Genomic DNA, 24,062 nt, shown 5'->3' on the forward strand with positions numbered 1-24,062 from the left:
TGAAAACACAATATATTTGCGTGTGAAGTCAATACACTAACCAGTACATGTGGTTATTTACGGCGCTCACGCTTAACAAACGCATTATATTGATTTTCTGAATTTCTATCAAACCATGCTAGTATGTGAAGTAATGCGTGACATTTCTTGCCCAAATTATTTTGTATATTTGCAAAGTCTTACCGTCGTTAATGAATACAGGACTGTACAAAAAAATGATTGAAACATTTTTTTTGCATTGCTAGTGCGTGGCTTAACTCAACCTACAGACTTAACTCAGCCTACAGTATAGTTCATCGTACATTAAATATTTTGAAGTAATGTTGGTTTCTTGTGACACAATTCCTGGTTTTCCTTCATCACTTTTGTCAGGACAGTCCGCGATGTTGCGTCGTCGTGTTTAAAACGTCTACTAAGGATGATTGACAGCTGTTTGGGATGGTTTACGACTTTCCTGGTTTTGCAATAAGTTGAATGTTTATAGCTTGATTTTCTTACATATGGAAATACTTCATCCTGTTACCGTTGATGCCAGAGTAAATTATTGCATGGCTAAACTATGCCCGGTACCTCCGGTCATCATTTATTAAACAATAATAAAAGGGATCTGTGGAAAAATTAAGTATTAAACGTCCTAAGAAAAACTTTAAGTTTATTAAACGTGGCGTCATTCAAGCAACCAGAAAATTGAGACACAATTTTTTTACAAAATTTGCTGATAATTTTCTTCTACGCTTAAATAATAGACAATGGTTTCGGTTTCTCACGTCCCAAAGTGACTCCGAGCTCCCACTTTGACCAAAATAGCTTTTTGGCGTTGGAGCGTGACTTAAATTGGTAGGTTTAGGGCTTTGGAGTGATCCAGTAAAAGAACGGACCCGCGGTAAAAGGCTGTAAACCGGCTTTCGGCAAGTTATAAAAAGTTTGAGCTTTGTTAGTGAAAAGACACCACGGGAGTCAACTTATATTTTGTATTAGGACTTGTTTTATTTCTATATTAGTGGTGATTTCATGCTGCAAAATGATCGTTTTCTGATACGTTTCCCTACGTTCATCTAACTGTAACTATGTGAATGGTTGGTAGAATTCCAGCAAAGAAAAACAAAATCAGAGTTACATGGGTTTTATGGACAAATGGCCAGAGAACTAAAAGCGCCTGCAGCATATTAAAACTAGCAGTTGCAAATTGCCTCAGGCTTATATCACACTCCTTGTATTAACACTTTCTACAGCAAGTTATTTGAGAAGTTGTTTTTTATAATCTGAAGTTGTTCAGCGCAAAGGAGAATGTTGCGTCTTTCCAATGTAACAGATGAGCTGATTGGAGTGTTCGCCTTTTACGCCGCTCTCCTCACATTAACTCACGTCCTTCTCAGCTTCTTGACTGGACAAGCAAGGGTGAAAACCAAAGTAAGTTCTTTGATATAAGAACGGTAAGCCATAAACGGACGCCGTATAACTTTTACCAAGTGTAGACGCCAAGCTTTTTAATTCACTATTTAAGTGCATTGGAGCAAACGGCAGTGTTTTTATTGCTCTTCGTGTGCTATATGGTTCTGTACAAATGGTTTAATCAGCCAGGAATGTTAAAATTGTTGTCTTTTAATTGAAAAAACAATAATTGACATATAATACATGCATTTGGTCGTCATACACTCTACAAAGTCTATATCGTATAAAATCCCATAACATCCCGGGTTGCTAACAACAATAACCATCGTTCAGTCCTTCGCAAACCCAGAGGATGCAGTCAGGCGTGGCGGATTGCAGTTTTATCGTGAAAGCGAGGACGTGGAGAGAATGAGAAGGTATTCTCTACAACATGTTTCTCAAGTTTAATTAAAAGTTCACCCCATTGCTAACGTATTGAGTCACAACGAATTGCATGTCGTGAAAAATAACTGTCAGTATTTCATTGCGTAATTATTATCGTATGTCCCAATTAGTTACCGGAAAATAATGTTTTCCGCGTTTTGTTGAAGTTGTTGTCTGGAATGCCATCATATGCGTGAGGGATAAACTGGTATTAAAAGTACGGGAATGCTTCAGTACAGAGCTACCACCATATGCTTTGTACTATACCTTTTATGTCATTGCGATTTTTAATTTTTTATGATTACAGAATTCACAGAAACGGAATGGAAAACATTCCTCCGTTTCTTGTCACCGCCTTGCTTTACTCCCTGGCCGGACCCAGCTTGTACATTTACACATGGACACTGAGATGCTTCACTATCGTTAGGTGGAGCTATCTGTGTTCGTACATGTTCAGGTTTCCCGCTCCTATTCGTTCAATTGTGTACTGCGTTGGTTTGTATTTTGTGCACTTACCCATGCTGTGTGCATTGTTGTGGTATTCTCTATGACGTCACAAAGGTCAACGTCAGTAACTTTCAGCATCAGTCGTTCTGTCGCTTTGCTTGTTATTCTCACAACGGCGTACGCATTTATGCAATCACAAAAACACAATGGTTTAATACGTTTGTTGTACGTTTGCTTGCATTTCCCGAGTTTGGGTGCTCAATTCTATTTTCAGGAAGTAAAATTACCTTTTCATATATCCTTTGTGCGAAACAATTGGAAATTTGTATTTCTTCTAATGTAAGCTGTGAAAACGTTGTCATTTTGACGTACAGAGCTCAGATTTCTTTTGCAAAACAGATATGTCCGCGCACCTGACTTCACTTGAAATAAAGACACGACTAATTTGCCCCTTGAAACGTCATACCAATCACGTGCGTGCAACCATGCGTAACGTAAACGGGGTTCGGGTCACGTAGTTCAGTGAAAGCCTTTGACTGTTGAAAAATAACAGCACTCCCCATGAATATTCGTTCATAAAAGAGCAATAGTCTTGTTTTAATAAGCAAGATTTTGCCAACAATTGCCCTTAGTTGAAAGTAGAAAATTCCTCCCGGAACAATTGAACATGCAGGATAAATGGTCCAGTGTGTTTTCGAACCCTATATGAGATTTCTAAGTGATTAAATTTAGCAACTTTATGTTTCTTGTGGCCATTTGGGACAAACCAGCCGTTAATTTCTTGCTGGAACGACGTAGCGACAAGTATTCTTTGTATTTAAGGCCGGGTCCACACTCACGCTTTGCGCCGGCGGATTCTTTGTTTGTTTCATTGTCCCGAGCGTACGCCCGCACGCCGGCGTATAATGAAACAAACAAAGAATCCGCCGGCGCAAAGCGTGAGTGTGGACCCGGCCTAAGTTGCGCTGTAAGGCATGTTTACGAATTAAATTTCTCACAGCTCTCAAGTAACCAAATAAATTCCAGTTTTACTTAAAAGTTTCAAAGTTTGATGGAATCTCGGCAGTTATTGTTAAAGTCCGCAGGTTCAACACCGCTGTACTATTTTTCCGATCGCACACTTACCCAATCTCGAAGGAAAATTACGTCACGTACTCGCCGGGACATTGCCGATTGCTATTAAAAACTGATGTATTAAATATAAAAGACTGCTTTTTGTACAATAAATGGTTTTGGAACGTTCAATGTGAATATTGCGAAATATTTAAACATCCTATAGGTCTTGTAAATCCTATTCATGACTCTCCCCAATCACGTGATTTATTGTGGGTGTTGAATGAGGCGTGTCTTTGGTTGGTGATTTTGTTAAACAAATCCACTTTAAAAAGTTACATGTAAAGTTTTTTATTCTTTTAAATAATTTGAGCACCAATTGGCTTTATAAAATTGTGACAGTAACGTTTACGAGTCAAAAAATCATAGAAATCAAGCTTATTCCTGTTCCGCTACATTTAATTCACTGCGTTTCAGTCAGATTCGCTTCAGGTTGTTTGGCTTTTTTATTACCGGTCACCAGTAGTAGTGAAAATATTGACAGTCAGCTGAAGTCGCGAACAAAACATATTTGTGAAATAAGATGAAGCAAAGCGTCTCGTCTGGAAAATGTCTGGCTCAGCGAAACGTGATATTTTGCTTATATTTCTTGAATTGGTGTAATAGAATATGTTGATTTAAGTAATTTTTGTAGTTGTTGTTCTGGTGTTGACGATACGGCTTTGAGAATTTCATGACACAGTTTTTTTTGTGAATGTGAACTGAACAATAATTGTTTTAAATTGTAAATAGTGAAGAAAGGTTTTGTAAGACTCAACTTTTTTTACCGATATCTGTATATGTAGGTATGTTTTTTTTAATGCCAATGAATAAGAGATAAAAGTATTTTTTATTTTTAATAATTTTTTCTGTGATTTACCTCAAACATATCTATGTCTTATTTCAAGTTTTATTAGTTTTGTGTTGGAAACCGAAATGTGTGGGTGTAAAATGTCTTAAATTCAAGAAGACATTGAAACAATTTTTTTTGGGCTAGCACAGTGATGTTTGGCCCCCATCAGAATGGAATTACTCCCACGCAAATAAGTGCTATTAATTCCCAACAAAGGCTTTTGCCACCAGCTACATATCTTGGTCCTGAGTCTTTAGTTAACAATGTTAATCCAATGGCTTTGGCCCAACAGCAAATTGATGCAGGAATATATCAGAACAACAAGCAATGGGTGGACAGTCCAAATCAGTTTAATGTCAATAATCATCAGGAAAAATGGCAATTGGGTAACGGAAATTATGCCAACCCATGCTGGTATGCGATGTTCGATTACGACGCCAAAGCGGATGATGAGCTGTCACTCCATTCTGGGCAAAAGGTAGAAATCATATCTAAGGATGCATGCATTTCTGGCGATGAAGGTTGGTGGACTGGTAAGGTAGCGAACAAGCTTGGTGTGTTCCCGAGTAATTATGTTACTCAACCAAAAGCCAACATACCACATCTACCGCAACAAAGGACTAGAGTTTATCACAAACTTTGTGAGGATGATTCACCTTCAGATCCAGTGGAAGTGGAAGAACAAGATGGGGTCATTGAGCAGAAACCCATTATAAATCTACAGGAGATTGATTTCAATGAGCTCAAGTTGCAAGAAATTATTGGCGTCGGTGGTTTTGGTAAAGTTTACCATGGATTTTGGGGTGACAAGGAGGTCGCCATCAAAGCGGCAAAAGTTGACCCCGATGAAGATGTCCGAAATACTGTTGAAAGTGTCCGTTCCGAAGCTCGATCCTTTTCTCTCCTTTGTCATAAGAACATCATCTCGTTAGAAGGAGTGTGCCTCCAAGAACCCAACCTCTGCATTGTGTTGGAATATGCTCAAGGTGGTGCTCTTAATCGATGCCTGCAAGGTCGTAAGCTGCCTCCGCAAGTACTGGTTGACTGGGCTTTGCAGATAGCACAAGGCATGCAGTACTTGCATTATGAGGCACCTGTCCCTCTTATACATCGTGATTTGAAGTCAAGTAATGGTAAGTAGCATTTGTGTCGAAAACAAGTAACATGTTACAGTGCTCTGCAGTTATAACTTAACACCTAACCCAGGAAAAAGTCCTTTCATGTTTACCGCATTGCTAGGCAACCTAGCAAGATGCTAAATAATATGTTGCTTAGTAATATTGTTTTATCGGTCATTTGTTTGTTTACAAACACCTAGCTTTTTAAAATACATGTGTGTACGCTGTTTAAAAGAAGCGCAACTTAAACGTTTTTTACTACTTAGATTTATACTACTGGCCATGATGTCATTTGAACTTATAATAACTGTGACATCACAGATAACATCAGTACTGCAACACTTCCTTTAATGCCACCACTCTTGTCCAGTTAAAACACTTGCTTAAATGTTGCATTATACTACATGCTGAAAAGTATGAGTTTGGTTTTATTGTCATGTAACATGGCAAGATATTTTTGGTTGCTAGCATAAATAGGGTTTTACCTTCCTTGCCGAACAATTTAACAGCATTGACTTTTCATTACGGAAGTAGGTTTCAAAGAAGTGTAAACATTGGGACTCCCTTACAGTTTGTTATATGGTTGTAAAATTGCTGTTCCAACATACAAATACCTCACAGCTGTGTTTTTATGTCACATGGAGAATTGCACTAAACACAGTCACTGTGCAAAGGTCATTCTTGGTCAAATAAACTTCTGGTCCAATGCCCAAAATAATGATATTTGTTTAAAGGTTTTAAGTGATCTTGTAAATCATTTAAAAGGTACATGTTCAACTTTGTGTCATGTATCTTTGCAAATAATGTGTTTATGTATTTTATGAAGGTTCCAGTGGTTTTGGTACATAGATTTTGTTTGCTTTTTAGTTTGCAAGTTTCAGGTTTTAGACAAACTCAGTTTCATTGTAAACGAGTTTTAGTATATTTGCCTGACGAATTCACATGAACAAATTTAAATTATGTGAAATTAGCCTGTGTAAATTTACAGGTATGTTTTTTTTTCAGTCCTCATTAAAGAACCACTTGGTGATGCTGAAGACATTTTCTACAAAACGATGAAAATTTCCGACTTTGGCTTAGCGAGAGAAATGTACAAGACGACGCGCATGAGCGCAGCTGGAACTTATGCATGGATGGCTCCAGAAGTAATTAAAACATCAACTTACTCAAAAGCGAGTGATGTTTGGAGGTATTAACTCTTGTTTCGTTTGGGGGATTAGTACGAAATACATAAATAAACCTTGCAGGGTTATGATATTATGAATTATTCCTAATTCTGACATATATAAAATTTTATTGTGACCTTATTTTGAAAACTATGGGATGTTGTTCTTACGACAGATTCACTGAAAGAGAATATTTTATTGACAATTTTCAACAGTTATGGTATCCTGTTGTGGGAGCTTCTTACTGGCGAGCAACCTTATCGTGGAATTGATGGACTTGCAGTTGCGTATGGAGTAGCAGTAAACAAACTCACTCTTCCCATCCCATCCACCTGTCCAAAGGAGTTTAAAGACCTTCTTGAACGTGAGTCTTTGTGCCATAGAACTACATAGATGGCAAGAAATGCTTCAATCAGCGGTTCTTAATCTTTTTCCACTTGCGAACTATTAATGTTTCAAAATTACTTTAAAAGATCTGATAGATTTATAAGCTGAAATGTATTGGAAAGTATGTGTATATAATCAAAACAGAAAATTTAACAAGGCAAAAATATGTACTTTGCACCAGAAGAAATCCATTCATTGTCAAAACAATATGTATTGGGGGACTGTTAAAAAAAATCAACATGCATTGGCAGTTGAGAAACACTGATTTAAATGTTCTTCGTTTTAACTCCTCGTTATTTTTCCTTTACAACATGCACCTTGGTGTACGACTTATTCTGTGGGAATGTTGTGGTTTTCATTTTGAGCCTTAAACTATTTGGATTTATAATATCTATAATTTTAATCTAATAGCTTAGTATTGTGAAGGGGTGCAGATAAACCCTCTGTAAACCACCAATTTTCTCACCCTACCTGTGTGTTACATTTTGTTTTCTTAAACTCTACTTTTTTGATATAGCTTAATAATAACCAGAACTATAGTTCTAAATGAAGAATTGTCCCAAAAGATTAATTTTGTGATAACTGTATATCTTTATAGGGGCATCTGGGCGTGTCTACAGATCAATAAAGTTCCGTTATTGGAAAAAAATTCTTTATTTCAGGTCGACGTTTACCTCAGTGTTTTTCTAAGAAAAAACTGTGGCTAAAATAAAATCCTGACAATTTTCTGTTGGTTTTCAGGTTGCTGGTCTTCGAACTCTCAATCACGACCCACATTCCCCATGATCCTGACCAGCCTTCAAGAGATCGCTGAATCCAACTTTACATCCGTCGATGACGATTCATTTAAAAGTATGCAGGAGGATTGGAGACTGGAGATTCAAGCCATGTTTGATGATCTGAGGGCCAAAGAGAAGGTGTGTGTCTACATGAGTGGTTCCTAACATTTTTGTGGTCATTGATTCCTTCGAAATATCATGAAGTCTGCATGATACAGACCCATCATGAAAATTTACTGGTATCGCTTGATAAACTAAGATTAAAGATGGAGAAACATTTGTAAAATAACAAGTATGTAGGAAAAAACAATACCAAAATTAATTGAAAACAAAAAGAGGTTATATATACATATATAGAAAAAGGAAAAATGTATATTATATATATATATATATGAATATTTTAATAAGAAGGCAGTCCTTACACATTCACGGACCCACGAAACCATCTAATATACCCCTTGGGGGCATGTGAACCCCGGGTTGGGAGCCACTGATCTACATATTCTGCCAACAAACCAAAGTAGATGTTTTGTGCTATTTTTAGAAAGGTTTACATATAAAGCCATAATTTTGCAACAACTTTCCTGAATGTGAAAATGCCATGACTTAATGTAAAATATTGCAGTTACCAGCACTTGTTTCTATGCCTTATCACATCAAACCAAATATCTTTATGATTGCAACAAGTAATAAGATTAATCCTTCTCTGGTGGGTAGTAGTTATAATACTGTTGAGGATAATGGTAAGCTGCTTAGGGATTCCATTAAACCTTTAGTCAGAATGCAATCAGTTTTTATGCAACATTTTGATTGTTTTGCATGCACAATGTTTGTCACACACTAAACATAGTATTTACATACAATGTTGCGATTGTGTTTAATATTTAGACAATGTAATGAATAGACCAAGTAGTTGATTTGTGAACTTGGGTATAAAGTTATGTGCAATTGGTTGCAAGAAATATCATTTTATGTATTGTAAAGAATTACTTGCAACTGTATGTTTACATTCTGTGTTGCTTTGTAACTTACAAGTGTACAATATCCAAAATATAGAAAATAATTCTTGTCTGACCATTGTTTATTTTCATTGTTCTGACGATCATTTTTTTGAAACAGGAATTGTGCAGTCGTGAAGAAGCTCTCACTCGTGCAACGCTCCAACACAAACTGCACGAGGAATATCTCCGTGAGAGAGAACGTGAACTTCACGAACGTGAACTTGACATCGTCCAGCGGGAGTTAAATATGTATTACTTGGTTGCTCCATCCGGCACGGATAAACCTCATCCAGCAAAAAGAAAAGGAAAATATAAAAGGGAGAAAATTGTCATCAGTAAACCAACGGGTAAGGATAATTTTTTAGTTTGTCTTCTGAGGATTGGAGTTTTTAAACTTTTGAAGAAAGGTTTTCAATTGAGAAATGCAACGTTAAGACTTTTCCAGAGATCTACAAATTGTAAAACAGTCTTGGTGGTAAATCGTTTCTGCTTCTTTAAAAACATTTAAATCAGAAAAGATCAATTTGACATAATTGCATCAGGTGTGACTGTGGGTTTGTCTGCTAAAATGCGGAGAAATGAATTATTTCTTGTTGTTGATTAGGTTATTACCTTTCAATCTTACCGGAGTTACAATGTCATTGCTGCTTAAATGTAGACAAGAAAAGTGAAAGTGAAACTACTTTACTGAGACGTTTATAGAATTGTTTACCTTCACAAAGTCTAAGCAATCTGAATTTAAGCGATGTCCAACTTTTTTGACACCGAGCTTTTGTGTGATGGGATCAGTCTCCCTATAATTAACATAATATTGCTGGTTCCAACTAACTCCAACAACATGTTTATTGGACATCATATGACCTGCTGTGTCAGTTTGTTTAAGCTGCAAGCTATTGTGTTTGCACTGAATGGTTGCATTGTGAAAGGAGAGGAGGGGTTGTAATGATTCACTGCTTGATCAACTGCAGGTGGTTACCCACAATGCCCACCATGCAAAATAAGTGTAACGTCAGCTTAATTCCTTCCTTTTCCTGATCATCAGACAACGAATCTTTTTAATAATACGCCTTATCCTAAAATCAAATGACGATAACTGATAGCTGGTTGTATGCGTTTTTGCACATGATCATTTAGAGTCTAAACTTACCTTAACTTTCATGGAATGCTATACTCATTCAAAATATTACACTCATTGAAATACAGAGTTGAAATAACTGACTATTGTTTAACTCCTTATTACACTTATGACTAACTATCTATTCTGTATAAATATAATATATGCAAAGCCTGAATGATGATTACTGGCAACCCGTCCACATTTTTATAACATCATTGAATTGTACCCCAGAGTTTAAGCATCTGCTGGCAGTAAAGGAGTCAAAAAACCACCAAACGCACACAAGCGTGCTCCAGAGCATGATGATCGAACATGATTCTGCCAATCCATTTGTTCCACCCAGTCCTTCACCTGCTATCCCACAACTTCAGACAATAAAAAGTGAGTTGATTTTTCTGAATAAACAAAAGCAGAGCAAATAGATAAGTTAGAGTCCTTGTCTTGCATGCATCTGTTTGTTAGTCTATGTCTGTTGAAGCAGAGGTTATCAAACATTTTAAACTTGTGAATCTACGCAGCATTCAAAGCCTGGTGCTTTTATAACAGCTTAACTAAAACTAAATGTACAGAACACATTGATGAAAAATGTAGGTAAAAATAAGCATTTTCCACCAAAAGAATTTTACATGAAGTTTTAATATACTATAAGCTGAACCAGAACTTGTGGAAAGTAAGCTTTGGAACTTTTTATTCGTCTCAGTAAAATTAACCTGGATCACCAGTTGGTTAACACTAGATGTAAAACAGAGCAGTATTCTTTTTGTCACAAATCCTTTCAAAAGACTTCGTAATACAAGTGGTCTAACAAGTTTGTTTTCATGTGTTCTGTCTCTTGTGTTGTCATAGACACTGATCCTTTGTCTGCCACAAAATGTAGTTGAGTAGTTTGAGATATAAACTCTTGAGTCTGTTTGTATTTCACCTCAACAAGTGTGAATGTTATATTTTATCTAAATTTTATATAATAAATGTAGTTTTTTATGCAAATAACTAATTTAAACAAATTCCTTCAGATCCAGTCAACCGTGAAGATGCTATGCCACTTGAGGCAGCAAAACAATTAATTGCTACAAAACGCGCTGTTACTTCTACTGGAAAAGTGTCTTGTGAGTATTGAACATTCAACTTTGTGTACTGCAAATTAATTGTTATTAATTTTACTGCGGTGTTTTTGAATCTACAAGCTGTATTAAAAACCTATCCCAATTTTGCCACTTAGTTCACAATGAAAAATAGAGATTTTGATGTAAATATAGATGAGTTGAAAGTTATTAAATCACAACAAAAGAACACACGATGAAATCTTTATCATCTAGTTGTAGATTCAGTCGCACCCGATGGAATGCTTAGTGCAGTAATAGTTTCCTGACTCAGTACATTAATTTCTGTTCCGACACCTGACAAATTATTTCTTTACAGCATCCGCTGAAGGTGATGCGTCAGAGAATGATGAAGACCAAACAGTCCGTCCAACCGAGCTTCCGTTAAACTCTGACACCCCGTCCACAATCACCCCAGCATCGACAGCAAGTCAGACAAAATCTGTCCCTGTGAATTGTGACAGCGATGAATTTCCCACCCCACGTCCAACCCCACAAAGTAGCAGGGAAAACAGGTGCAGTATCTTACTGCGACGGCAGCATACAAACTTCATAACAAAAATGTTTAAACAAGGAACACGGTTAAAATTTGCTGACTACTTTGGGATTCTACATATTTCACTATTAATTTTTATTTTTAAACCAATTCAATCGCAATTGGAAATTACCACACAGTAGTTGGACCCCAGAATATTATTCAACATTGTCACCTGTACATTTTTGTGCTTCAGTTTAAAGAGGGTTCAGAAGAACATGAATAGAGCCCTGATAGAGGCCGCTGTCATCCTGGCATCGGTGGCACTGGGTAAGGATATATGCTCGGTCGCCCAACTCATAACCCACCTACCCCTGCCAACCTCCGCATCTGACGACTCGGGAAGCACAGGATCAGCAGAATCCAAGTCAAGTGTCCCAGGAAAAACACTCGGTCCCTCAACGCTCTCTGGTTCCCCCAAGGCGAAAGTAGGCTTTTACGTTTTAAAATGTGATGCAATGTTTGAGGACATGCCTCGGTATTTATGAAAAAACCTAAAGCATGAAATAATATGAATTAAAATATTATTAAGCTGTAATATAAAATTAAGCAAAAAATATTCAATATGTAATGTGTAAGGACACGCCGTTGCATTTACATTTAGCTGCTTCATAAAAAAATACAACGAATCACCAATATTCATTGGTCGTACTTTGTATATTTTTTACACATTTGTCAAAGCAAACTCTCTTTTCCAGCCGTCCAATGAGCAGTTGACACGTGTCCAGAGCCAATCGCATCACGGCGACAAATCAAAGCGATCCTCGCGTTCCTCCATCGACAGCAGTGAGCCATCCACATCAGCCACACTCTTCTCTGTGTCTTCCGTTGATTCGATAACGGCAGCTGAGAATGTGGCGCCGGCAGTGGCCGCCTACCAAGCAACCGGTGACCTCCTTTCGGCGCCGGCACAGTCGCTCAGAAAGCAACCTGTGTCTTTGAGGTACGTTCAGATGTTTAATATTAACATGCAAGTACAAATATATATTCGCCTCAAACTTAACTTTCCCAATCCCGTGCACAGAATTCCAGACACTGCAAAATACTCCCCTGCTGGTGGAACCGCAAGCAGCGAATCTGACCTTGACCTTTCGACCCCGGTGGTGACCCAACAACACGTGACCTCGATGTTGGTAGATTGCACCAATCAGGGTTTCCGTGGTGACGAAGACTTGGAAAAGGGTCGTGTGAATTACGCCGCTCAAATATCCATCGATTCAAACTCTGGTATTATTTTGATGTTTGCCACAAAAAGGGTTTTGGTGGAAGTTCCGTATTAGTTGATAGTTTGTTTAAAAAAAGATCTTTTAAAAGTGCATTTTATCAGCGAATTTAACATTTCGGTTTAAAAAAGCTTGCTGGATAGTCCTAAGATCAATTAAGGTTTTTTTTTGCGAGGAACACTAGGTTTTTAGACAAACTATCTTTATCTTGCCTGACAGGTCACCCGGAAAGTTTAGTTCTTCCGGAATCATCAACCTCTTCAACAAGTGTAGTTTACCGCAAGCCCCCGGTCTCGCACGCGTCAGCACCAGATTTGACCTCTGCCGCCCGCAAGCGGTCATCTTGGGGTCCAACGGAAGTTATGGGCGGCGGGGTGGTCCCGGACGCGTTTCCGAACCAAGGAGGTGGGATGTCGGGTGGCCAGAGGGCCATCAGGGGCCACAGACGCACTCCCTCCGATGGTCGCCTGCCAAAATCGTCCCTCGATAACGCCGTGAAAATTCTTCAGCATCACAAGACGCCGGCTGAGAAAGGTGCGTGAATATATTAAATTTTGCGCCTGAAACCTTTCGAGAAATTAATTTATTTCGACAAAAAATGGCCATCACAGATAATGTGGGCATTATTTTAATACATTAGTCCTTGCTGCTTCTTACGATTTACAAAATATGTTTAATTATGATTTTATTTGTCCTGGCTTTAAATGCGCCTGCGATGTTGGCATTTGACAAATTAAAAAACCTTTTTTAATTTCCGATTTTTCTATTGTTTAAATAGTTAATTATATCAGCAAGTTCTTGTTTTACGTCACGCAATTTGGCAAACACTGACCTGATGTTCTGTCGTTAGCGTTGGAAGCCGGGAAAAACCCGGAACTGTGCCGACTTCCTGCTCCAGCTTCCGCATCGAGGAGAAAAAGTGACCAAGGAGTCGAACTGAAAAGCAACGTTGAAAGACCAAGCAGTCTGGCCATAACCCGCCCGAGGCCCATGGGAAATCCCCGGCACCTTTCGTCGCCCTCTAGCGGTGGATCCGAGTCCCCCGTGGGCACAAAGCGCTTCGCTGACCTGCCGAAGGTGTCTGATGTTCAAAACACAGCATATATGGATCAGTATTATGCGGTGCCTTCGGGGAAGTACCACCCACAGAGTCAGTACCCCTCCTACAGCAATACTTCTCCCCGTGTGACTCAAACTCCATATCAACCCCCTAACCAAAGCCCACTAGTGATGTCCGGGAATCCCCTAACGGTGAACCAGCCCCAGCAGCAAGTTCAAGAGGAACCTTCTCCGTTTGACGTCAAGTTTCCCACGCCCAAGCCACGCCCACATCTTTCCAGCCAATCAGATTCCGGCTCAGACCCGCAGGCACCCCCCTTACCTGCCAAGACCGTCCGATTTAAGCGCAAACCCCAGACCGTGAGTTACGACAGCCAGAGGAGCATATTGGACTTGGACTTGGGTGAAGAGCAGGACATCCACGACCCCCTGGTGCGATACAGTCCGAAAAAGGAGCAACGTTCCGAACCTACCCGCAAACCCACAGATAACGAGTTACTCGTTAGTTTTAGCGAGTTGCAACGCGAGTTTTTGCCTTAAGTTTACGTTCAAGGGAGGTTTGCGTCCAAAAGGCGATGATGTAGATTCGCATCTCCGTAGCTCCGTAACCGCGCTTCTTCTATATTCAAAACCATGGAATCATGGAACGCTTTTAAAATATTTCTGTTCTTTTCCGTTGAAAACTCCAAAGACCTTTTCTTGAAGTGTTTTTTTTTTATGATAAAGGGTCGCTTTATGCTGCTGGCGTCAAAATACCCCTTCTTTTTGTTGTCCGACCGTTGCCATAATTGTGACGTAATACTCCCTGTTTCAAGTGAACGCGATCAAAACATTACCGCTCTTGTGACGTCGCACTCCGATGGTGATTTAACAGTGCGGCATTTTTTGGCGTTATTTTAAAGATATTTTAGCCTTGTTGGGCGATGATCTTGATGCGATTGTCCGCAAACGAGTCGCCAACAATTTCGCGGCACTGCTCGTCCCGTTTTTATTCGAGTGACAAAATGACATTTTCTAAGCGCTCGCGGATGGTACATGACGTCAGACGCATGATATGATACGGTGATTCCCCTTCTCTATCTTTTAAGACTTTCTGCTGTTTCCCTGGTGTTTCTCTTCCAACCCCCCTTTTTTGCCGTCGTTGCAATAATCCCCTCCATATTAATCACAGCCTTGTGCACCGAACAACGCCCCTCCATCTGAGCGTTGGTTGCGACAACACGCTGTGTCGGCGCGTTGTTTCCCACCACTTGTGGGCGCTGTACGTCGGCGTTTGGTGGCTTTCCACGTTTTCATTTGCTCCGAAAGCTTTTTCCTTCTTTCCAAAAGGCAATAAAAGTTAGCGAGAAAGTGACGCCTGGTTGATTTCCGAGTATGTATTAAACCAGTTTGAACTGCATGATCACTGATAAGGCCGTGCAGAAAGAAGAAGAAATATGTAGTTTCGTTCAAATTTCTTAGACTTTATGTTAGTTTTCGGAGCGAAATTGTTACAACCATAAAATAATTTCGTCAAAATTGCGACAGCCGTGAAGTATGTCAGATTTTTTAGCGAACGATCATACGAAATAATACGACAATAATATTTTTTCCCTTTTTAAAAAAAATTTTCGCTAACTTATCACCACTCATGCGCAGCAAACCATTTGTTCCTGCACTTTAGCGCATTGTGCAGCTTCCTGTGGTACATTCAAATTTTTTGGGGCCTTTGTGAATTCTATTTTTAGTGTATAATCTGTGAGGCCATTAAGATATCGTGTTTACAAACGCACGTGCTTGATTTTAATAATGGAGGCATTAGAACTTCCAAGTGTGGACGTTCATTGCAAGACTGTGATGCAAAATCTTCATCGGTTGAAATGCAACGAAAAACTTTGTGACATGGCACTGGGTGCTGGAGGTGAGTTATCACAGAATATTTTATCAAAATCAAGCTTACCTTTTTACCTACAACTCAGCCTTTTTCATGTTTTACTTAATCTATCAATATATTGTTAGTTTGTATTTGATCAAAAGTTCTGTAAACACATACTTGTGTCAGATTGGAAAAAATGGACTTTTGTGAAAATTTACCGATAATTTGTGCAATATTAATTAGCTAATGCATTACCATTTAAAAAATGTTGCGATCGTCCGAGTAATTAATGATCGCCGCAACAAAATCCTCACGCATAAAACAAACTTTCCAATCTGATACTTGTGTGACACATTTATTTCTCTTTTCATTTATACTTTTATGTTTAAAAAAAAAAAAAACGCTTCAGTATTTTTGATTTATGTTTTTTTTGCATTTTATGATATCATTTTTCCAGTTGCAACCTCTGTCAGTAGCACTTACGTCTATTTTGTTTTGACTCAGGACAAAAGTTTTTTGCCCACAAGTGCGTGGTGCTTGCTGCTTGTCCCATTCTTGAATCGTTCATTGATGAAACGCAGACTGAGTTCCCTTACGTTGTTTGCAATGAAGTTTCCTCAAAAGGTAATTATGGGTCATGTCCAGAATGAAAACATTGCATGCCTCTATTTATGAGTAATTTTGATTATCTGACCAGTATAGATAAATCCTTTGGTACCACCAAGCAGAACAGACTGATCCTATGGTCCATATGACATTTTCCCTTAAGTTTCAAACAACGCATGTGTACCGGCAATCCAACATTAATCTGTTAGTTATTTTTTGTGCAGATTGGTAAAAAAATTTTGAAAATGTGAATTGTGCTACACACACATATATAACATTCATTCCAATCAGGAATCTGTGCAGTTAATGGTTGCCTGAATAGAAAAAATGATGTGTTTAAAGTAGAAAAAAACAAAACATTGCATTAACATATATAAACAATATTGCATATAATTGGGCATATTATGTATTTTCTACCTACAGTGTGTTTTTTTTTCTGGTCAGGTTTGTCTTTATGGATTGACTACATCTATACTGGCATAGCACCCTCGTCTCTGGATGAACAATCAGAGTTCATCAAAGTGTGCGACACTTTTTTCATGTTTGGAAAACCTTTATCGACAGGTATCAACATATTCTAACATTTGTCCATTTATGTTTTGTAATTTTACTCACAAATTTGTGCTTCATTGTATTGAAACATGTTTCTTTGTCGAAGCAGTGCCTGTTCATTTACACAGTAAGATGTCATCATAGTAATTTTGTAATTTATTTCAGATAAATCAAGCCCGGAAAAAGTTCCCAGCACTGAAGTTAAGAAACCCGGTCGAAAAAGAGGAGCCAAAAAAGCTAAAGCAGAACCAACTAAAACCTCAAGTACAAAAGAAAAACGAAAGTCAAAAGCTAATGATGACATGGTTCCTCTTGTTGATAACGATGTTGACAAGTTTACACTAGAAGACTTAATTGCTGAAACAGTTCAAGACGTAGATCTTGGTTACAGCGATGTTGAAATTAGCGATGATGAAGATGTGGCTGCAGAAGAACCTGTAAAGCCAAAACGTGCACGGAAAAGTAAGGAAAGCATTGGTAAGCCAACTCCAAAGAAAACCACAGCAAAGAAAACAGCTCCAAAAGTTGCAAAAATTAAAAAAAATACACCTAAAAAGGAAAAATTTTCAAAAACAGGCCGGAAAAATTTGAAAATTCCAAAAGAAGCTCCATTTCTATGCCCAAGAGAAGATTGTGATTTTCTTGGTGACGATAGACCACAACTTTTAAAGCATTACAAGTAAAGTGGGGTTTATAATTGACATTGTACATATATTTTTTTATGCTAATCAGTTTTTACTTTACTGCTTTTCACAATTTTTCTTATAAACCAGGATTCTGTAACATTTTAAACACTGCATCTTTACAAATTATGTCAAAACTTGGATGACTTTGCATGCAACCTATATGCACATGCTAAATTATGTTTACATTTTTTTAACCCAACGCTGTGTTGTGGCAGCATCTTCATAGGAATTTCAATTGGTAAATTCAAACAATTTCCAGAATTTAAGCACAAATTTAAATACCAGGCATATCGCGCCCAACTCATCGCCTTAATAAACCAACACATTGTTTTCTTTTAACAAAATATCCTTTGTTCAAGGAAACACCAACAGAAGAAGTTCAAATGCAAGGAATGTGGTTCAGTTTTCTTGATATACGACGTACTGAAAGCCCACGAACTGAGCCATGAAGGAATAATACTACCAGCGGAAGCTCCATTCAAGTGCCCAGCTACTCACTGCCCAGTTATTTGTGAAAACCAGGTTCTGTTATGGAGGCATTACAAGTAAGTGTTGTAAAGGAATATTAACAGCTCCGATTGTGCCCAGTAAAGTGATCGCAACCTTGCCCCACATTTTTGGGGGATTTAAAGCAATACAATATTTTTGCAGCTGGTATATATGCAATATATTTTTTGCAACATGCTGATTTAATTGATAAATGTAATATATAGAGAGAAAACGTCAAAAAATTGACTACAGGAATCAGCCTTTGCAAGTTGGTGACCGACGGATCTGTCTTTACGAATCAATATAATTCCTAGAGCTCCAAAGGGAGTAAAAGACGATCAGCGCCAGAATACGATGTTTATTTCACAGAAATATTAATTTCGCCTATTGGCATCTTCAGTTTCTGTCTTATTTAATCTATTTGAATAAGACAGAAACTGAAGATGCCAATAGGCGAAATTAATATTTCTGTGAAATAAACATCGTATTCTGGCGCTGATCGTCTTTTACTCCCTTTGGAGCTCTAGGAATTGTAATATATATATATATATAGTTTATTTTGATGATAAAAGTATATACTTAGTCTCTGGAACTTAAATAGTGTCATTCAAATAAATTGAAATAAATTTTCAAGACAACATGGAAGGATGCGTTTCAAGTGTGAATATTGTGAGGAGAAGTTCAACTCGAACAGAGAGTTGCAATTCCACCACATTTCTCATGTGGGCCAGCAAACTTTTGATTGCGAGGTTTGCAGCATGAAATTTTTCAGTGAGTCCAAGTTGGAGGCACACAATGCTACCCACATCAAAAGGTGTTTTTTTTTTGTACATTTGTGGTTTTGACATAAAAACAAACTTATTTATTTGTCTTTGTCGTCCAAATTGCTTACACAGAGTGGCAGAAGATCAACTTAGTGACCCCCAAACTAACGATGAAAGTGCAAACGAAGACTCTGGAAATCAAACTTCAAATTCCACTGGTGACAAGGAAAACATTGTTGTCATAGCAACCACTGGTCAATTCGTTTGTCAAATTGGGGATTGTGGCAAAGAGTTTGGTACAAAGGATAAGTTGGCATACCATAGCAGGTATGTTGATTCTGTTCTTGGTTGAGCTTTTCTTTTCAAGTCTTTGTACATTACAATATTTTTATGATAGCCCGAGAAATGTTTATACAGTTTCTAATCCTTCTACGTTCATAAATAATGACAATTTGTGCTGAAAAATAGTTTTTTGTAATTTTGTGCGTTTTGAAAAAAAATTATAAGGGTTGCCTTGGAATTTTCCGACAAATTGTGGTCCAAGTTGCAATATTACAAATCAGTAAGGATTGTGTGTGAATAATCACCTTATTGTCACATAAAGCAGAGCAAGGGGGCATTGTAGTGATGGTACAGAGAATGAAATAAACAATGTTTGTCTTATATCGTGTACATATAGTGTCATAATCTGATTAATTTGACATTTAGTCTGTAAGATTTCATCCCTATTGTGGGTCTGACTTACAAATACATGTATAACTTTTTGACGTTCTTTTTGTAATTACAAGGTCACAAAGTGCATACTTTTTAGAAACCACAGTTTATCACAACGATAAATTTGGTAATCATAAACTATGAACTACTAGAAGTGCCAGAAAAACAATAAAATACAAGTGCAGTTGATAATGATATTCTCACTAACTACCGGCTTAGTGTGTGTGACATCATTGAAATGTGATTTTAAGAAACCACAGTGAGAAAAAGGTCCAATGTACGATGTGTGATCAGAAGTTTCACCATTTGAGGGAGTTAAAAGTGCACGAACGAACCCACACAGGGGAACGACCTTTCAAATGTGACGTTTGCGGAAAATCTTTCACTCAGAAAAGCATTCTTGAAAGTCACATGTCAACCCATGGACCGTGAGTTAATGTAGTTCGGTTATCGTTTACTGCTAACATTTATTTCCAATGACTGGTTGGTTAATTTTGCTAGAATCTAACCCGCTAATAGAATAAGAAGTTATTAATTTAAAATAGGACCATTTAAGATTGAAGTTAGCTGGTTTATTACATTTTAGAAGACAAATCTATTTTGCCTGCTTTTCAAAATTGATTGGTTATATATTATACAGGACCAAGGGTGAGATATGTGCATTCTGTGGGCTCGCCTACACCTACAAAAAAAGTCTGGCCCACCACATTAAGATGAAGCACGGAAAGAAGCCAACATACACTTGTGATATTTGTGGCAAGGGATATGATCTGTATGTTACATTGGTTGCTTTGTTTTTCACAACATTTCATGGCAATTTCTGTCTGTGCATTCCAGGTTGGCAAAATTCACCCAACACAAAGACACTTGTGTTGGAAATGAAAGTTTGATGTGCGAATTGTGCGGGAAAACACTAAAAAGTCAACTCAGCTATCAATGCCATACGGTACTCGTAACATTTAAATACTTTCTATCAGTGTGAAATTGTAAAGTGAATGTCATTAAATGCAACAAACTTAAGTTAAAAATTCTGGGAATCGTTCCTCATTATGTTGCAATTACCATGACAATTTCAACCCTTTTGTAATTTATACCATTGTGGTCTTTAAGATATTTTATGTTATTGTTCTCAGCTATTTTCTTGTTGAATAGAGATTTGTTAAATGGCAAGAAGAAATAATAACATCTGCTCCCTAAAGTTGATGCTGTAATCACAACAAACGTACAACATCAATTTTTTGTCACACAACAGGCCAGGTGCAAGGGGGTGGAGTACAGATGCCAGGCCTGCAAGTTAAATTTCAAGGCGCGAGATCTTTTCAAACAGCATATGATCGAAGTCCACGTTCCCAATCAGTCAATTGACTGTCTGCCACTGGAGTACAGGCACCTTGTTCAATCACAAAAGAAGAAGGGCAACAAAAAAACAACAGAAGAAAATTCGGAGACATCTGAAGGAGAAAAATGATCGTTTTTGAATCAAGCTAAATACACTTACCTGAAGGAAAAATTATGTGCATACCTAGTCAACATGGAGGATGTGATGCTGTGTTGGGGTTACAAACACAGGAAGTCTGTCACTAAAATTGGCGTATGACTGTCACAATTCTGCAGATTGGATGGAATATGGTGCTCAACAAGATCCTGGACGGACAGTCATAAGATATTTTTATTGGTTTAACAGTTTTAGGCCTGGTTATAATGGGACATTTTTATTTTGTTATTGAAGATTCCGTTGTTTGATTATGGGTTCCTGTTGTATTCATGTGTGATTTTAGTCAGGTCAACAAATTTGTTGTTACATAAAAATATACAGCGCCCGTTCTAGAAGCAATTTGATTTTTAAGAAGACAACTGAAGATGGATAAAACTAAAATGGACGTTTCGTTATAGGGATAGCAGATGGATAAACCCGTCTGTTTTGATTTATGCATATTGGATAAAAGGATTGAAGTAGTTCGTAATACATTTTTTTCAATAATTAGCCCCTAGTGAAGGACGAAATCTTCGATACAAACAAAAATAAGAGTTACAAAATATTTCAGAAAATGTACGATAATAATGTAAGTGAGTTCGAGGTTTGGAGCTTTCTGTTTTGCATGACTGATTCTGGACTACAGTAAGAAATATGGCATTTTTGTGTATTTACTGGCGGTTTTGTTGGCTTAGATAGGTTACTTTACTATTGCACTAAACAGTAGTTTTAGTAATCTAACGCCTCAGTTAAATTTTAAACGTTGCATAAAACCCTTTTCCGTTAAAACCCTTGCCGGTTGTTTTGCCCTGCACTGACCTGCGTGCCGGATGATTGGCGCTCTCTTTGTCGCCAAATAAAAGTACAAGCAGTATACTCACATCAAGTAACCTTTTATTTGTATTTCTTTTTTGGTATTTCAAATACGGTTATTCGAAAAGAAGTATTTAGTTAAAAGACGCAAGCTGTTTTGTTTTTGGCATAGGGAGTCCAGCACTGCTGTTTGTAAATAAATTCAGTGCTTTACACAAAATTTAAGAAATGGCTCTCACTTCTGAACCACTTACACTGGAAAGGGATATCAATCGTGCTTGCGATCTAATCGACATTTTGAAGGTGGGAAAATTAGTATATTTTTCTGTGAAAAAACTTGCATAAAGTGTGAAAATAACTTGTAAGTAAGATATTTTATGAAAAAACGTCGTGCGCAGAGGATTTATCATCCGCTCACTTTTACGAAAATTTACCAATAATCCGTGCAATATTGATGAGCTACTGCATTAACATAGGAAAAAAACGTTTCGATCGTCCGCGCAATTAACGATTGCCGAAACAAAATCCTCTGCGCAATAAACAAACTTTCCAATCTGGTATTTTGCTACAAAAGCCTTTCCTAATAATATGTTTTATGTGTTGCTTGTTTGTAATTTCCTCTGCAATAGCATGGAACAATTGTGTTAAATTGAGCTTGTTACATTTGCAGCAAAGTGGCCAAGTTCCAACTCAGAAACTGGAACAACTTCAAGCAGTTCTAAAAAGTGAATTTCTTCGAGCTGTCCGTGAGGTTTATGAGCATGTTTACGAAACTGTTGACATATCAGGAAGCCCAGAAATTGCTGCAAACGCAACCGCAAAGGTAGTTACATCACAACAAAATGTCTTAATTTGTGTTTTGTTTAATGTTTACCATCTTGAGAATAATGAAAATGTTTCATGTGTAAAAGTACTTCAACTATAATTTAACATTTTACCAACAGCACATCCCATTAAACATGTGACATTTTTATGTGACCAGTAGTTGCTTAAGTATCTGCTCAGCCCTTAATGGCGAAAAGTAATCTTGTATTTAGTCAATAAACTTTATTTGAGTTCCTAAACAAGTTCTAAATGAACAACCTGTCTTATATAACCCCTCTTATGGTGTCTGGCCATGCAAGTGTGCAGAGGCATAATATATATTATTGCGTAATAATCTCTGGTATTGGGCTTTATTTGTTTCTAAATTTTGTGTACACAGGCAACTGTAGCAGCATTTGCAGCCAGTGAGGGTCATGCCCATCCTAGAGTGATTGAGCTTCCAAAAACAGACGAGGGCCTTGGGTTTAATGTGATGGGTGGCAAAGAACAAAGTTCTCCCATATATATTTCTAGAATTATTCCTGGTGGTGTCGCAGATCGTCACGGAGGTTTAAAGAGAGGAGATCAACTGCTCTCTGTGAATGGTGTGGTAAGTTACTTTGTTAATAAATTAATACTTTTCAGTCACATAGTTTTAAAAACAATGTTTACTCATCACAACCGAAATAAATTGATTTTAAGCTATTTGTCATGTAAGACCTCAATAAAAGAGGTGGCAATTTGGTTTAATTTCCATTCTGACGTAACCAGGCATATTCATTGCTCAAAAGCAATATTTGGCTATGCCTAGTATTGAGAAAAAAGCCCTTTTGGACAATTTTAATTCAGACTAAACATGATACATTGTGCATCCTTACAGTTGATTTTAATACACAACAATTGTTGCAATCGAAATCCTAGAAGTATGGATTTTATGTCATCCCAATAATAGCTAATGTTTTGTCAAATTTTGTTTTCATTCACCACTGTTAAAACCTTATTCACACTGGGCTATTTACGAAGTTAAGAAACACTGTTCTAGACATGTTACAAATTTAGTATGATTTGGGGAGACTTTTTATGATGGAATTTTAATTTCTATGCGCAGTCGGTGGAAGGGGAGTTTCATGAGAAAGCTGTGGATTTGCTCAAAGCTGCCCAGGGAAGTGTTAAACTGGTTGTTCGGTACACACCAAAAGTCCTCGAGGACATGGAAAATAGATTTGAAAGAATGAGGCTTTCCAGACGACAAAACCAAAACAGCTCGGGTTGAACAAACAACATTGTTTTCTGATAAATCATGTTGGTTCGTATACTTCGATTGCTGCTTGTCAATAGTGTAATTTTGTTGTTGTGGTGCCATATTCGCTAATTGCTCTGGTGAAAACAAAAGTTTAGTTTAATATTATCTTATTTGTTGGTCCCTTTGTAATATTTTTTAAGTTGCTTACACTAACTGTCCACATTGTGACGATCATTTAAAATTTGTAGTCACAATACATTTACAAAACTATATTTTAATGGAGATTGTGTTTGTACAAATTGCATCTCTTACATATGTCAATAAATGTTATAAATAAACAACTGTCTTTTTAAATGATATATAGTCTACC

The 24,062-nt window shown here is 37.5% G+C and overlaps 4 protein-coding genes across 4 annotated transcripts; all 4 read left to right on the plus strand.

Moving 5' to 3' along the window:
* Positions 1–966: 966 nt before the first annotated feature.
* On the plus strand, positions 967–2,696 carry LOC145895123 (prostaglandin E synthase-like). Its single transcript, XM_082983882.1, has 3 exons — positions 967–1,410; positions 1,726–1,808; positions 2,123–2,696. Exons 1-3 carry the CDS (start codon positions 1,288–1,290, stop codon positions 2,364–2,366), a joined length of 450 nt encoding a protein of 149 aa, XP_082840008.1. The 5' UTR covers positions 967–1,287; the 3' UTR covers positions 2,367–2,696.
* A 1,570-nt stretch (positions 2,697–4,266) lies between these two features.
* Positions 4,267–15,033, plus strand: LOC145893799 (uncharacterized). The gene is made up of 13 exons (XM_082982140.1): positions 4,267–5,340; positions 6,331–6,514; positions 6,707–6,855; positions 7,620–7,795; positions 8,777–9,005; positions 10,007–10,156; positions 10,789–10,881; positions 11,195–11,390; positions 11,607–11,838; positions 12,109–12,353; positions 12,435–12,637; positions 12,853–13,167; positions 13,484–15,033. The coding sequence occupies exons 1-13, from the start codon at positions 4,359–4,361 to the stop codon at positions 14,230–14,232; spliced, it is 3,903 nt and encodes a 1,300-aa protein (XP_082838266.1). The 5' UTR covers positions 4,267–4,358; the 3' UTR covers positions 14,233–15,033.
* A 348-nt stretch (positions 15,034–15,381) lies between these two features.
* LOC145894782 (uncharacterized) lies at positions 15,382–21,188 on the plus strand. Its single transcript, XM_082983429.1, has 11 exons — positions 15,382–15,592; positions 16,052–16,171; positions 16,598–16,717; positions 16,871–17,384; positions 17,751–17,936; positions 18,515–18,694; positions 18,777–18,971; positions 19,610–19,786; positions 19,999–20,130; positions 20,196–20,304; positions 20,611–21,188. Exons 1-11 carry the CDS (start codon positions 15,481–15,483, stop codon positions 20,824–20,826), a joined length of 2,061 nt encoding a protein of 686 aa, XP_082839555.1. The 5' UTR covers positions 15,382–15,480; the 3' UTR covers positions 20,827–21,188.
* A 561-nt stretch (positions 21,189–21,749) lies between these two features.
* On the plus strand, positions 21,750–23,991 carry LOC145894000 (protein lin-7 homolog C-like). Its single transcript, XM_082982431.1, has 4 exons — positions 21,750–21,948; positions 22,316–22,468; positions 22,850–23,059; positions 23,558–23,991. The coding sequence occupies exons 1-4, from the start codon at positions 21,874–21,876 to the stop codon at positions 23,720–23,722; spliced, it is 603 nt and encodes a 200-aa protein (XP_082838557.1). The 5' UTR covers positions 21,750–21,873; the 3' UTR covers positions 23,723–23,991.
* Positions 23,992–24,062: the final 71 nt, after the last annotated feature.

The sequence above is a fragment of the Ascidia mentula genome, chromosome 3 (genome assembly GCF_947561715.1).
Source record: "Ascidia mentula chromosome 3, kaAscMent1.1, whole genome shotgun sequence".
Lineage (NCBI taxonomy): Eukaryota > Metazoa > Chordata > Ascidiacea > Phlebobranchia > Ascidiidae > Ascidia > Ascidia mentula.

What these genes read in the sequence shown, in the direction of transcription:
- LOC145895123 (XM_082983882.1), top strand. Translation starts at nt 1,288, where the DNA reads ATGTTGCGTCTTTCCAATGTAACAGATGAGCTGATTGGAGTGTTCGCC. An exon ending in AAGCAAGGGTGAAAACCAAA is followed by an intron (nt 1,411 to 1,725) that starts GTAAGTTCTTTG and finishes ACCATCGTTCAG; the next exon opens with TCCTTCGCAAACCCAGAGGA. An exon ending in GACGTGGAGAGAATGAGAAG is followed by an intron (nt 1,809 to 2,122) that starts GTATTCTCTACA and finishes TTATGATTACAG; the next exon opens with AATTCACAGAAACGGAATGG.
- LOC145894000 (XM_082982431.1), top strand. Translation starts at nt 21,874, where the DNA reads ATGGCTCTCACTTCTGAACCACTTACACTGGAAAGGGATATCAATCGT. An exon ending in CTGCAAACGCAACCGCAAAG is followed by an intron (nt 22,469 to 22,849) that starts GTAGTTACATCA and finishes TTGTGTACACAG; the next exon opens with GCAACTGTAGCAGCATTTGC. An exon ending in TGCTCTCTGTGAATGGTGTG is followed by an intron (nt 23,060 to 23,557) that starts GTAAGTTACTTT and finishes TTCTATGCGCAG; the next exon opens with TCGGTGGAAGGGGAGTTTCA.
- LOC145893799 (XM_082982140.1), top strand. Translation starts at nt 4,359, where the DNA reads ATGTTTGGCCCCCATCAGAATGGAATTACTCCCACGCAAATAAGTGCT. An exon ending in ATCTGAGGGCCAAAGAGAAG is followed by an intron (nt 7,796 to 8,776) that starts GTGTGTGTCTAC and finishes TTTTTGAAACAG; the next exon opens with GAATTGTGCAGTCGTGAAGA. An exon ending in ACAACTTCAGACAATAAAAA is followed by an intron (nt 10,157 to 10,788) that starts GTGAGTTGATTT and finishes AAATTCCTTCAG; the next exon opens with ATCCAGTCAACCGTGAAGAT.
- LOC145894782 (XM_082983429.1), top strand. Translation starts at nt 15,481, where the DNA reads ATGGAGGCATTAGAACTTCCAAGTGTGGACGTTCATTGCAAGACTGTG. An exon ending in CAATGAAGTTTCCTCAAAAG is followed by an intron (nt 16,172 to 16,597) that starts GTAATTATGGGT and finishes TTTTCTGGTCAG; the next exon opens with GTTTGTCTTTATGGATTGAC. An exon ending in CAACTTTTAAAGCATTACAA is followed by an intron (nt 17,385 to 17,750) that starts GTAAAGTGGGGT and finishes CCTTTGTTCAAG; the next exon opens with GAAACACCAACAGAAGAAGT.